This window comes from Grammomys surdaster, unplaced genomic scaffold, assembly GCF_004785775.1.
Source record: "Grammomys surdaster isolate TR1022 unplaced genomic scaffold, NIH_TR_1.0 172, whole genome shotgun sequence".
NCBI classification, from domain to species: Eukaryota; Metazoa; Chordata; class Mammalia; order Rodentia; family Muridae; genus Grammomys; species Grammomys surdaster.
Window position 1 is genome coordinate 8,544,261 of NW_021604620.1, and position 14,760 is coordinate 8,559,020.

Consider the following 14,760-nt stretch of genomic DNA (forward strand, 5'->3'; position numbering starts at 1 on the left):
TGTTCGTGTGTGTGTGTGTGTGTGTATGAACAGGTGTGCCAAGGTGTGTGTGTGTGTGTGTGTGTGTGTGTGTGTGTCAGAGGACAATGTGTGGGAGTCATTTCTTTCCTACTGCCATTTAGCTTCTGGAAATCAAACTCATGTCATCAGGCTTAGTGGTAAGCATTTACCCTCTGATCTATTCTGCTGGTAATTGGCTTATTTTTAAAAATAAAAATGTCAAAATCTAAAAAAAAAAAAAATGTCAAAATCTTATGAGGAGTACCTAATGTAATGGTGCAGCCCTTCATTCCAACACTCAGGAGGCAGAAGCAGGCAGATCTCTGAGGTCAGCTACACAGAAAACAGAAAAATGTAAATCAAATAAATAGCTAAATATTCTTTCTTTCTTTCTTTCTTCCCTTCTTTCTTTCTTTCTCTTTCTTTCTTTCTTCCTTTCCTATCCCCCCATCAAAGTACCACTTGGGTCACTTTACAATTGAGTGCTGTTGTCGTTAATATATGAAGTTTCCCTCCCTCAAAAGCCTCCATATAGGAGGCCAGGACCCCCAGTCTTTGAGAGTGGTAATAGGATTCCAACAGTTTGGAACTATCCTTGAATTCATCCACTAGCAGATTCGTAATTTGGCACATCATTAGGAAGTGATGGAAGTTAAGGAGGTGGAACCCAGTGGGAGTATCCCAGTGGGATGCGCCCTTGGAGGCTATTTCTTCTCCCAGTTTCCTCTGCTTCTAGCCACCAGGAAGCCAGAAACTTTACTCTGTCACTCGTGCCCTGGCACAATGCACTGCTTCACCAAGGGCCCAAAAATAATGGAATCAAGAGACCCGGGACTGAAAACACTGATACTTGAGGCAAAATCCATCCTTCCTCATTTAAATTCTCCTCCAGGGTATTTATTACAGAAGCAAAAAGTCTAACACAAATGCCTTTGATGTCCGTTTCCCTCCATGAAATGAACCTCTATTATTATAAATACTGATTGTTCCCTAGAAGGGAAAGGAAGGATGGAATAGGTGCTCCTGGAACCCAAGATTGTGGTCATTGAACAAAACCAGAACCAGTTCAGGGGTAAACCCTTTGCCACAAAGACTGCCAGGGATACATAGTGAGACTCTTGTCTCAAAAAAATTTAAACAAACAATAAATGAACAAAAAAATCTGTCAAGATATGGGCTGGAGATGCCTGGGTAGTTAAGAGTGGATATTGTGGGGTGTTTGTTTGTTTGTTTTTGGTTTTTTGAGACAGGGTTTTTCTGTGTAGTCCTGGCTGTCCTGGAACTCACTCTGTAGACCAGGCTGGCTTCGAACTCAGAAATCCTCCTGCCTCTGCCTCCCAAGTGCTGGGATTAAAGGCGTGCGCCACCACCACCCGGCCGTGGATATTGTTTTTGCAGAGGATTTGAGTTGAATCTAAATCATTGTGCTTAGTAATAGTGATGGATCAAGCTGATGTCTTAGATGTGACCTACGTACCATAGTAAGTTAATGATTGCAGGATTTGCAATCAGAGAATCCGGATGCATAAAGCAGGAACTCTGGTTGACTTTTCCAACTTGGCTACAAATAAAAAAAAAAAAGCTCTGAAACTTTAAAACAAAACAAAAGCCTTCTATCTGAGGTGGAATCTAACAACGCCTCCCTCATCCTCCTTGTTGTGGGAAACCAGTGAGACAGTACAGACCATGTGAGACTCAGCGCTTAGCACGTAAACATCAGGTGCGGTGCCTGTCGTTTTGGTGATATGCGGAACAAAAAGTCCTTCCCCTTCTGTGTTTCACTCAGGACCTACACCAGTGCACTTCCGGATTTGCCCAGGGACGTGCTTCCGGGGCCGAAGCCAGCCCCAATTCCCACGCCCAGCTGGCCCCGCCCCGGAAGTAGCGTCTCTCTTGGACGCTACGGGGCGGAAGCCGTGGATGGCGGGGAAAACAGCGCTGCTCTGGCGGATATGTTGGTGCTGTTGCTAGACGACGAACAGTAACTTCGTCACTTCCTCGCCCGTGGCCCGCCCAGGTCCGAACCAGAGGCAACCGGAGCTGGCTTGAGCTGAAGAGTTGTCCCCCGCCTGCAGTACCTGCGACCAGCCCGGCGGCGGGAGTCGGGGCCACGCCACCTGCAGGGAAGAACCCGAGCCGAGGCGGGAAGATGGCTGCAGACAAGCCTGCAGGTGAGGCGCCCGCGCCATGACCCAGGGGCTGACACACAGTGCGCGGGGACTGCAGGGCCCGCGTGGGGGACCCGAGGGCCACTTGACTTCGCTTGTGTACTTCTGCCCTTCACTCTTCTCAACTGTCTGTACTGTGAGTCTAGTGGGTTTTCTACTGTGACCCGTCTGGATTCCACTGCAGACCGTCCTTGCCCTGCTCTCCAAGATCATTCTGCCCCAGGAAGCTTGATTTTTGTCACGCCGCTGTCCAAACGCTTCAAGGGAAGGTCTTCCCGAGCATACATGATTGCTGTAAGGTCCCCAGGCTCAACCACTGAAAGTTCCCTCTGGTCAGCGTGTCCCGTGGAATCCTTCTGAAAACTGTCTAAATAGACGTGACGTTTCAGTGTGTCTTCTGCGTGCTCTCACTTACCTTCTTCGCCATTTGATTTTCCTCTAACACCCCAAGATTAACTTCTTTTTTAAAAAAATCTTAAATTATGTGTGTGAGAACAGGTGCCTGCAGAGACCGGAAGAGAACGTTGGCTCTACTGGAGCTGGAGTTACACAGTTGTGGGCCGTCACTTGTGGGTGCTGGGAACCCAGTCTTGTTCCTTTGCAAGAGCAGCAATTTCTGTTATCGCTGAGCCATCATCTTTCCAGCCCCAAGTTCTTAATCTCTGTGGTTTTCTGTGGTGCCCCATTGGGAATTTTTCCCATTAGGAAATTATAAGAGTCCATTCATTACCTGGAAAGTCTGCTACATTTCTTTGAAGAAAGTAGTGTTTAGAGAGTGGGGCTAATACAGTGTGTGGTGGAATTGATTGATTGGTTGGTTGATTGATTAGTGATTGAGGCAGGGTCTCACCTTGCTATGTAGACCAGGCTGTTCTCAAACTCACTAGACTTAAACCCTCCTCCTGCTGGATTAAAGGTATGTGCCACCATACCCACTGCTATAGAATTTTAGCTAGTTGGTCAGAGAAAACCTATTGTGAGGCGATTCCTTTTTTTAAAATTATTTTTAATTTTGGGTGTATGCATGTTAGGACCAATGCCTGAAGAGACTGTCTGAGGAGTTGGGTCCCCTTGGAGCTGGAGTTACAGGTAGTTGTGGGTGCTAGGAATCAAACTCGGGCCCTCAGAAGAGCATTATGTGCTCTTAATCACCGAACACCAAGGTGATTTGCATGCCTTGGCTTTCAAGGGTCAAATCCAATCATCAGACTTGAATCAAATAAATTATCAGGCCGAAAGCATCTTTACCCGCCGAGCCACCTGCTGATCCAACTCCTGCTGGGATAGTATTTGAGCACAGATCTGAATAAAGTGAAGGAATGATCCCGCATGAAGGGTGTGTATTGCCTGTCCCAGTCTAGACTGGGAATCTTCTTGCACTGTCCTTGTTAATCAAGACAATGCTTCTAGGTCCCAGCTAACACTCCTGCTCACTGAGGTCGCTGCCAATCATTTCCATGAAACCGTCTTACTAGATCTAGGACTGCCCAGCTTGAGTCCCACCTGAGTCACATAGTGTTCCTTCACTGGTTCATTCCTTCCTTCACAAAGACTCTGTGCGGGCGGGCACTCCTTCAGATGGTGAAGTGAGTGTAAGACAGCCTGCCTCTGAGGACTTAACGCTCGGAATCTCTGCTGGGTAAAGTAGCATGGTTCTGGCCTTTGGGTCTTCATATTTGCTCCCTTACACAAGTCTTTTTTTTTTTTTTTAAAGACTTAATTTGTGTGTGTGTGTGTCTGTCTGTCTTTGTGTGGGTATATACATATATGGAGAGGTACCGCCAGAAGAAGGTATTTTGCTCCCCTGGATCTCAAGTTGCAGGCAGTTCTTGAGCTGCCTGATGTGGTTGTTGGGAAGAACAGTACGCACTTTTTAAAATTGTATCTATTCACATCAGTCTCCAGAAATTGTTAGTCCACTTCACTGATCGGTTTTATTTTTCATTGTTGTGAATGTGTGTAAGTAGTGTGTATGTGTACATGCTTTTGTCTGAGGGGCACACATGTGTGAAGGTCAGAGAAAAGCCTTGGGTGTCTTCTCCTTCCACCTTTGTTTTTTAAGATTATATTTTAAATTATATAAAAATTATGTACATCTGTGTGTCTGTGGTTCTATGCCTATGTGTATAGTGCCTGCAGAATTCAGAAGAGGGTGTCAGTCCCCTAGAACTGAAGTTACAGGCAGTTGAGAGCCTCCTGACACTGGTGTTGGGAACCGAACTCTGGAAAGACAATATGTTGCTCTTAACCACTGAACCATCTCTCCCGCTGCTGCCCACTTTGTATGTGAGGGAAGCTCTTTCTGATTGTTTGCCGCTGTACTGCATACTCCATGCTAGTTACCCTTGGAGTTTCCAAGGGGTCCACTTGTCTTCACTGCCCGTCCCTCTCACTGGGAGTTCTGGGAGTACAGACATCTGCCACCGTATCTGGATTCTGACGATCTAAACTCAGGTTGTAAGGCTGTGTGCCAGGCACGTTTACCCATCAGTTCACCTCTCCAGACTCTTACTACTCGTCATCTTTCTAAACAATCATCAGGTGTGCTGTTCTCCTCTCTACAGACTTTCTAAGATTCTCTCACTGGTTAGCCGCCAAACCCTTACTCTTTAATATGGTTTATGAACTTTCAAACTCAGGTCCTCAGGAGCAGTAATCCTCCACCCCTGAGATCTCTCTCGACCTGCTGCTTGTTAATTTTCTTATTGCACATTGTCTGTCTGTCTGTCTTCTCTGAATATCAGAATGCAATTCCTAATACATGTGTTGAGGTCAGAGGACAACCTGTGGGAGTCCGTTCTCTCCTACCAATTCTCTCCTTACAAGAATTGGGTCGTCAGGCTTGGTGGCATTTTAAGCCATCTTGGTGACCTGAGAAGCCTTTTTAAGCCTCAGTGTTCCTGTGTGTACAGTAAGCATGGTGGTAGTGTCTTTCCCCTCGAGCTAGTAAAGGTTTACATGACATCGGCTGTGGCCTGGTAAGGGTTGATTGGTTTGGTTTTGTACTTTTTGAGTCAAGATCTCACTCTTGGCTGGCCTGAGGATTCTCTGTTTAGACCAGGCTATCATCAAATTCCCAGAAACCCTTCTGCCTCTGTCTCCCAAGGCCTGGAATTTTAATGGCATGCACTACCATGCCCAGGTGGGATTTTTGGGATTTTTGCTGTTTGTGGTAGTGGTAGGGTTTTTTTGTTTGCTTGTTTTTCAAGATGGGGTTTCTCTGTGTAGCCCCTGGCTGGCATTGAACTCCCTCCGTAGACCAGCCTGGCCTCAATCCACCTGCCTCCGCCTCCATCTCCACCTCAGAGGGCTGGGATCAAAGACACGTGTTGATGCAGCTGCCAACACCACCAACACCTGGCTATACCCAGCCTTTTAATGTCTGCTAAGGGCCTGTGAGATGGCTCAGTGGGTAAAGGTGTTTTCTTTCAAGTCTGACCTGAGTCCCATCCACAGGACTCATGTAGTAAATGGAGAAAACTGCCTTCTCCAAGTTGTCTCTTACACACACGCACACGCACACACACACGCACACATTCGTATACATACACAAGCAAATAATAAGCACCAGCTAATGTTTCTTTATGGTAATGGCAAAAGAGACTTGTTAAATTCATTTGGGGCCGGGCGGTGCTGGCGCATGCCTTTAATCCCAACACTTGGGAGGCAGAGGCAGGCGGATTTCTGAGTTTGAGGCTGGCCTGGTCTACAGAGTGAGTTCCAGGACAGCCAGAGCTACATAGAGAAACCGTGTCTCGAAAAAAACAAACAAACAAAAAAATTCCTTTGGAAAGTGCCCGCCCAGGGTCTGGGAAATGAAGGGGAGAAGCAGTGTGTTCTGTCCCTGCTCTTGATCCACCATGAGCTCCGAAAGGCCGTGGCAGTCACTTCCTGTGGGAGGTTTTTTAAGGGGGCCTCATCCCGGGCCATACAGCTCTGGAAGCAGTTTTTGAAAGTAACACTTCGGGGAGAGGATTTGTCCGTGTAGCTTCCTCCTCCCAGTTGGTCAAGGGCATCTAACAGGGAAGAACAAATGTTCTTGTGTGTCTCCTTGGCAGTTGATCAGCCAGTAGATCCTAAGCTAGCCTCAGACTCAGAATCTTCCTGCCTCAGCCTCCTGAGATGCTGAGATTACAGATGTGTGTCCAGTTTACCTCTTTGATGGATGCTAAATGTCCCAAGATTAGATGGCAGCATTTCGGCCTCTAGTGAGGCCCCATTGGTGTGATACATGACAGGCGGCAGGAGTGCCTGTGTGTGTGAGAGATCTGGTGATCAAATAGACGTCAGCAGGCTGTGGCGACACATGCCTGTAATCCCAGCATTTGGGAATTTGAGGCAGAAGAATGGCCCACAAGGTGAGCCTGGGAAATGTAGTGAATTCCAAGCCTTTCTGGGAGACAGTCTGAGACCCTGCCTCAACAAAACCAAACACAGAGAAGCCAAAGAGTAGAATGGAGGTCGAGCTTGCCATGTGCTTATTAGTATTCAAAGCTGGCCTTAAACTCACAGTGTCCCAGTCTCTGGAACTCGTGTTCTCTCTTTTTTTCTAACTCCTCTTGTCTTAAAGTAAAGGAACATGGTTTATGGGATTGGAACTGTAGAATATAACCCCTTTGTCTCTCTCTTTTGGAGAGACAGAGAGACAGAGAGACAGAGAGAGACAGAATAGGTGTGTGTAGTACATGCACATGAATGTATGGAGGCCAGGAAAGGACACATCTTCCACTATCTTATTCTCTTGATATAGGATTCTTCAGTGAACCAGAAGTTAACTGTTTGGCTAAACTGGCCAGCTAGCTATTGCTGAGCTTCTGGGATCCTCTTGTCTCTGTTCTCTTTGGGTTACAGCATGTGCAGCCATTCCTAGCTTTTTATGTGGTCTGGGGATTCAGACTCACATTGTCACACTTGCAGAGCGAGCACACTTGCCCACAGAGCCACCTCCTCAGCCCACATTATTCTTTTGGTAATGTAACTCATGCATTATATTGAAGCCATGTATGTATATGTGGACTTTGGTTTTTTCTTTGTGTGATAGAAACCACATCTGAGCTGTCCTAAGAGCTCCCTGATGACTTCAGTGAGGGTTGTCATGTCAGTGCTCTGGAAGGTTAAGGGAGGAGGACCTTCAGGTTAATCCTTGGCTACATAGTGAGTTTGAGGCTAGCCTGGGCTACATGAGAGCCTGTCTCAAAACCCAAACAAAACAAAATGAAAAGACATTGTTTTTAAACTCTGCCTTGCCAAGGCATTGCTATTTTGTGTCTGTCTATCTTACCGTTTCAGCATAGTGTTTTTAGTCTTTCCATGCCTGCCCCAGGACTGTGTTTGCACAGTACAGTTTGTAGTCATCCTCCAATCAGCTTTGGAGTGTTAACATTCTGTGTTGGAATATGTCTGTGCTTTCAGTTAACTGACTTTCAGTTTGGAAGAGGTGTTACGTTTCTTTTCTGTGTAGTTCAAATCTATAGATGTGGGAGGTGGGTAGTGTGCACTCGAGTGTGGTTGTTGTTGTGCTTGTTGTTGTTAGAAATGAAGTCTTTCAGTTTAAAGAGTGTCAAGGTTTGTGCATCCAAGAGCTCTGTTCGCCTGCGTCAGCCATGTTCACTCGGCCAGGGCAGAAGGAAAGTGAAGCTTTTGGAGGAGCGGTCATACCCGCTCTCCATTGGCAATGGAGACTACTTTTGGACAAGTAAAGACACACTGTGGGATTATGTGCAGACACTGTCTGGTAAGAAGTCAGTAGCTACAAATAGTACTTGTCTCTTAAAACATTTGAAAACCAGGTTCCAACTCTGCAATGCACAATAAGTTAAAAAAAAAAAAAAAGCAATCTCATTGAAGTATTTTTGTTATCCTAAAGTAAAAGACTAGGTAAAGTAGGTAAATTATGGTTTGATTAATATGTATGTAAAAGAGTATTTATGCAACTCAGTTCTCAAATATACATAGGAATGATCTTCAGAGCTGGTCACTTTACCTTGAGGTTGGCCAATTTCCTGGGGAATTTTGAGATTTTTTCTGTTTTCTAGGGATGATGCCAGCTGTGTCCACATGAATCTGATTTTAGTGGAAGATAGATGCTTAAAATCTTCAATGTCCTAGATGGGCATTGTGGCTCATCCTGTAAGCCCAGCATTTGCGAGGCTGAGGCCGGAGGATTGCCATGATTTTGAAGCTAACCGTGGGCTTCATAGTAAGTTTGAGGCTAGCTTGAGGTGTCTTGGGGTGTGTGTGTGTTGATTTTTGAGACAATCTCTCACTGTATAACTCAAGATGGTCTCAGACTCAGTCCCCCTTTCTCTCCACCTCCCCAGTGCTAGAGTTACAAGATTGTTCTTAATCAAAATCACTGATGTTTAGGCCCAAGTGACTCGTTAAAGAATGTCATCTAGCCCTAGTATTGTGCTGTACATCTGCAGTCTCAGGACTTGAGAGATGGAGGTAGAGGAATCAGCAATTCAGAGCTGGCTTTGACTGTATGGAGAGAATTCAGGGACATCCTGGGCTATCCTGCCTTAAAAAACAGAAAGGCACACCAAAGTAATAATAATTTATACTTAAATTTTTATTTTATTTATGTATATGAGCATTTTGCATGCCTGGTGCCCTCATTGTTCAGAAGAGGATATTGTGTATCCTGGAACTGGAGTTAAAAGGATAGTCGTGAGTCAGCTGCTGAACCCTCTCCCTAGTAGTCAAGAGAATTTAAAGAGGAGTGTGAAGTGGAGTGAAATCCTCCAACCCAGAGGTGATTATTTAAAGTTGGGAGTAGATCCTTGATTCTGTGCATATTCAGATATATGTATGTATGTGTGTGTCTGTCTGTGTGCATATTTTTACAGTTACTGTACCTCTAGTCATTCCCCCACACTCCCTGTTGTTCTGGGGCTCAAACCCAAGGCCTTAACTGCCCGGCAAACACCTCTACTATTCAGCCAACATCCTACTACCTTACTTTGGATTGGTTTTGGTATTAAGTATGGAACACTTTACAAGTCACCCTGTAGCTGGGATGTAAATCTGCTGTCAAATTAAGCACTTTAGGTTTAAACGAGCTCTCACTATCCTTCCTTGGGTTGCTCTTGAACTCCTGAATTTCCAACAGTCTTCTTGTGTCAGCTTTTTTTTCTTTACTTTTTTTTTTGTTGTTGTTGTTTTGTTTTTGTTTTTTGTTTTTTTTTTGGTTTTTCAAGACAGGGTTTCTCTGTGTAGCCCTGGCTGTCCTAGAACTCACTCTGTAGACCAGGCTGGCCTCGAACTCAGAAATCCACCTGCCTCTGCCTCCCAAGTGCTGAGATTAAAGGTGTGCGCCACCACTGCCCGGCTTGTGTCAGCTTTCTAAACCAACAACATTCTTTGAGTTAAAAGTCTCCTGTCGTAGTCTGGTAGCTTACTAACTGAAGATGACTTTGAACTACTGAGACTCCAGACTTTACCTCTGGAGTGCTAGGCACCCCTGTACTTGGCTTATGCAGGGCTGCAGATTGGACTGAGGGCTTCAGAGGTGCTGGGCAAGCATTCTGCCAACTGAGTTCTGTCCTGTTTGCTTATTGAGTTTTGGTGTTGCTGGGAATTGAACCCAGGACCTTGTATATAGTAGGTAAGAGCTTTTCCACTGGGTTACTACAGTCCCAACTCACTATAGTCTTAACTCACATTTATTTCATGAATTAGGAGGTTGCATTTCGTTTCGGCTTGAAATAGCCTCACAGGAAGCATGCATGGTGTGTGTGTGGGGAGGGGGGAGCGAGAGCGCAAGAGCAAGCACAAGCGCATATAACTCGGTTTCCACTTAAACCTCAGCCTAACCTCAGAGCCCTGAAGCAGTCCTGAGTGAGGAAGTTATTAGGACTCTGTCCCTCTTCCCAATGGGGACACATTGACTAAATCCCCTTTCTACTTTTTACAGTTAATTTGGGTATTTTAATTACTTACGAGGGATGGGTAGCCAAACTTTGTTGGGGCACAGGCTATGACCTCAAGTCTGGTAAGCAGAGCAAGTGCTCAAGGTGCTGAGTCCTCAGAGTGTGTGCGCACACACACTGACAGGTGTGGAGGGTCACATACACATAATCCCAGCACTTAAGAGATAGAGGGAAGGAAGGTCAGTGAAATACTGAGTTTGAGACACTGTCTCTAAATTTACTTCCCACTCCTAACCCCCGAAAAACCAAAACAGATGGAGAAGAACAAACTCATTCTACAGCTTCATTTCTTGTCTGTGGGCAAACGTGATGCGCTGTCGAACTCATGTGTCTGTCAGAGGACAACTTGTGAAGTCAGTTCTCTCCATCCTGTAAGATTTGGGATCAAACTAAGATGTCAGGCTTGCATGCCAACAATATTTTCTCTTGCTGAACCATCTCCAGTCCCCACTGCCATTTCTAAAGAAACTTTGTGTGTTTGCAGATCAGGGAGCAGAGAAACATGAAGGGGCAGGCCAGTCATCTGGGGTCACTGACCAGGAGAAGGAGCTGTCCACCAGTGCTTTCCAGGCCTTCACAGTAAGAAGCGGCTTTTCTCTTCACCTGCCCGAATCAGGACTGTTGAGTAGGACTCTCTTCAAAACAAATTTGAATTTTATAAAAAATTTTCCATCATAAATCAGGAATTAACTTTAGAGAAAATGAGGTTTAATTTTATGTAAATGTGGTAAAAGGATTAGAAGTACTTGAACTCCCACCCGGTTTTGTTTTCACAGACATGTTTTAGCTCCAGCGTTGTTTGAGTCTTTTCAGTTTAGATTTGTAAACGTGTGGGTCGGTCTTTCCAGTTCCCTGCTCTGTTCAGATTTTGTCTCGACTGTACTTTAAAGTGAAACACCAAATATTTGTTGTCAGAATTATAGTCTTTCTGACATTAAACAATATGAAAAAACCCCTATGTTACACATATACGTACATGTGAAATATGCATTAGAAGAATTTGATTTGCATTCAAAGCATATTTACTAGACTCTGGCCTGTGGAATAGTTACATCCTGTTCTTGGCTCGTCTCTGCTCTCCATACCCTGCCAGCAGTATGTGCACAGATCTCTTGTGTCTGGTATGTGTGTGGTGGATCTTATCTGCCAATGTAGAAAATACATGACACACTGGTCACTGGCACTCCGATTGCTCTGAATAGGGCCTTCGCCTAGAATACTAAGGGGACTCCCGCTTTAAGTCATGAGGAAAGATGAGGGAAACGTGGAAACGCTGTATTGTTCTTAAAGCTGATATGGAATTTTATGTATATATGTGTGGTTTTGTTTGTCTTTTGTTTCTTTTTAGTCTGGAAATTATGATGCCTGTCTGCAACACCTTGCCTGTCTCCAAGATATAAACAAAGATGATTACAAAATTATTCTGAATACAGCAGTAGCTGAATTTTTTAAAAATAATCAAACAACAACAGATAATTTGAGACAAACACTTAACCAGCTGAAGAATCAGGTGATAAATGAATTTAACTGTAAAAGTTTGTTGTGTTAATCTGTGAAATACAAATAGTTAAGGAAAATAAATGTCATTTCTTACTTGATGTTGATGACAGAATTTCTACTGCTCTGAATCCATTGTTGCTGTAATTTCTGCATAGATTTAATTGATATTCTAATCCCAACACTAGGGAGGCATTGTCCAGCCAGCCTAGCCTATTTAGCAAGCCCAAGGCCAGTGAGAAACCTGTTTCCAGGAAGAGGTAGAGAGCAACAGAGGAGGGTACTGATGCTGATATAGCCTACACAGGAGCTTCACACACAGGACACACAGCAACAACTTTATTTTTGTTTGTTTTTTTGGGGGATTTTTTTTTTTTTTTTTGGAGACAGGGTTTCTCTGTATAGCTTTGGCTGTCCTGGAACTCACTCTGTAGAACAGGCTGGCCTCGAACTCAGAAATCTGCCTTCCTCTGCCTCCCAAGTGCTGGGATTAAAGGCATGCGCCACCACTGCCCGGCACAGCAACAACTTTAAATACAATAGATACTACAGAAAGAGCTGCCTTTCTTTAGAAATGGAGTTTTCCCTATTTCAGACACTTTTTTTTTTTTTTTTGGTTTTGGTTTTGGTTTTTCGAGACAGGGTTTCTCTGTGTAGCCCTGGCTGTCCTGGAACTCACTCTGTAGACCAGGCTAGCCTCGAACTCTCGAACTCAGAAATCCGCCTGCCTCTGCCTCCCAAGTGCTGGGATTAAAGGCGTGCGCCACCACCGCCCGGCTAGACACTTCTTAATATAAAGATAGTGGCTTAGTAATTACTGAAGAACTCTCTTGAGCAGGTCAGCCGGGGTCTTTTCTTCCCTGTGAATTCACCTGCTCTGTCAGGCTCACCATATCAGTGACAGAGATCTGATTATGAACCACTGTATTCTGTGAAGCTTTAGGTTCAATGCCCTCGAACACCAAGGTTGTTAAGTCCATGTGTATTAAACCACTGCATGGTTTGGGGGAAATGTCAATCTTAGAATTAATCTAGTAATGTTAGACAGTAATTTTGTTTTAATTTTTCTTTTTTTTTTTTTTTTTTTTTGAAAAAAAAAATTTAAGATTTATTCATTATATATACAGTGTTCTGCCCGCATGCATGCCTGCAGGCCAGAAGAGGGCACCAAATCTCGTTATAGATGGTTATGAGCCACCACTTGGTTGCTGAGGATTGAACTCGGGACTCAGGACCTCTGGAAAAGCAGCCAGTGCTCTTAACCTCCAAGGCATCTCTCCAGCCTGTGTTTTAATTTTATGATGGCAAAGAAATGTTAGTTTTAATGTGCCTAGAATTTTAGTTAGATGTATTGTACATAATTAGAGATTTGTTATGAAATATAAAGAGGTTCTAGGCCAGCGTGGTTTACAGAGTGAGTTCTAGGCCAAGCCAGGGCTGTATAATAAGACCCTGCCTCAAAAACACAAACAGTCCCGGCGTGTGGTGCATGCCTTTAATCCCAGCACTCAGGAGGCAGATCTCTATTAGTTTTAGGACAGCCAAAGCTATATAGTGAGACCCTGTTTTCAAACAAATGAAAAGTAATGATAATAAAATACAAACCTGGTCTATAATCCCAACACTTGATAAGCTAAGGCAGGAGGATTGCTGTGTTTTGGGAAGTTATCCTGAGCTATATCGTATGAGACCCATCTAAGAAATTTATTTTTTTAAAAATTTGTGAAGATAGGCTGAAGAGGGCTTAGTGTTTAGAGTTAGAACACTTACTGCTCTTGCAGAAAGAAGACACAGCACCCGTGTCAAATCTAACAGGCATGCTTGTGCCGTACATACATACATGCATGCAGGTGAAACAGTCATACACAAAAATAAAATAATTGAACCTAAAAGTGAGATGGGGAAGAAAATGAAAATGTTGGGCCAGTGAGGTTGCTCAGAGAGTAGACACACTTGTGACACAAGCCTGTCCTCTGGGCTCCATACGTGACTGTGACACTGGTCCTCTCCCCTCATCATGTGCACACACAGGAGTAGTGCAGTCATTTTTTAAAAATGTCATTGTTTTGGGTGAGTGGTTACGAAGGCTGGGTGCTTTTTTAGAGGACCCAGGTTTGATTCCCAGCACCTACATGGCAACTCACAACTACCTGCAATTCTAGTTCCAGGGGATCCATTGCCCTCTTCTGCCCACTGTGGGTACCAGGCACACGTGCACAATCATTCATGCTGGCAAAACATCTGTATACATTAAAGATAGGTAGGTAGATAGATAGATAGATTGATTGATTGATTGATTGATTTTTTTTTCTTTTATAATATCATGATTGGGGGAGACCCTCATTTGGAGATTCTCATAAACTCTAACAGAGCCCAAAAAACTTGACTGTAGAGGCTCAAGGGATAGATGCTCAGTGGCTCAAAGCACTGGATGCTACTCCCCCAGAGAGCTGGGTCTGCTTCCCAGCATCCGGGAGGCAGCTCACAGCCATCTAGAACTCTAGTTCCAGGGGTACATAGTTCCAGGGACCCAAATGCCCTCTTGTTGCCTTTGAGGTGTAAATGCATACATGCAGGCAAACACTCATACACAGGAAATGAAAACAAAGTCTTTTTGTAAAGGCTTATTCTAATCACCAACTGCAATGCAGCTGCTTGGGTTTTGTTGCTTGTTATTTTTAAAACATAGTATTTTTTTCTATGGGACCTAGACCCTTAACTATACCCTTGGTCTTGGACAACATAATTAAGACTGACCTCTCTCATTTATAAGATAAATATCTTATTCTCACTATGTAGCTTTGACTGAGGACTAATTAAAACCTGAGGGTACTATTTTGTCATTGTTTTGTATTTTGTTTTTCAGACAGTTTCTCTGTCGCTCTTGCTGTCCTTGAACTCACTCAGTAGTGTGGACTGGCCTGGAACTCAAGAATCTGTCTGTCTCTGCCTCCCAGTGGTGGATTAGGGCATGTGCCACCAGCCTGGCAGGTACTGTTGCAGTGTAGGAAAACCATAAGAAGATGTGTTGGCGCTGGGCATGATGGTACACATCCGCACTCACAACTATCCAAAAGACTAGCCTGGAACTCACTGAGTAGCCTTGGCTGACCTTCACCTTGTGTTAGTTCTTCTGCCTCAGCTCTAGGTGCTGAGATTACGGG

At 44.4% G+C, this 14,760-nt stretch overlaps 1 protein-coding gene across 4 annotated transcripts in view; it reads left to right on the forward strand.

Moving 5' to 3' along the window:
• Positions 1–1,898: 1,898 nt before the first annotated feature.
• Cnot10 (CCR4-NOT transcription complex subunit 10) overlaps positions 1,899–14,760 on the forward strand; it is a 50,103-nt gene continuing 37,241 nt past the window's right edge. For 2 of the 4 annotated variants that reach the window (XM_028767362.1, XM_028767361.1), the window contains exons 1-3: positions 1,912–2,171; positions 10,584–10,678; positions 11,448–11,609. In XM_028767362.1, the coding sequence (XP_028623195.1) occupies positions 2,150–2,171; positions 10,584–10,678; positions 11,448–11,609 (279 nt within the window). In that variant the 5' untranslated portion in view covers positions 1,912–2,149. Of the gene's footprint in view, positions 2,172–10,583; positions 10,679–11,447; positions 11,610–14,540; positions 14,588–14,760 lie in introns of those variants that run through there. The other 2 variants (XM_028767360.1, XM_028767363.1) reach the window with 2 other exon arrangements.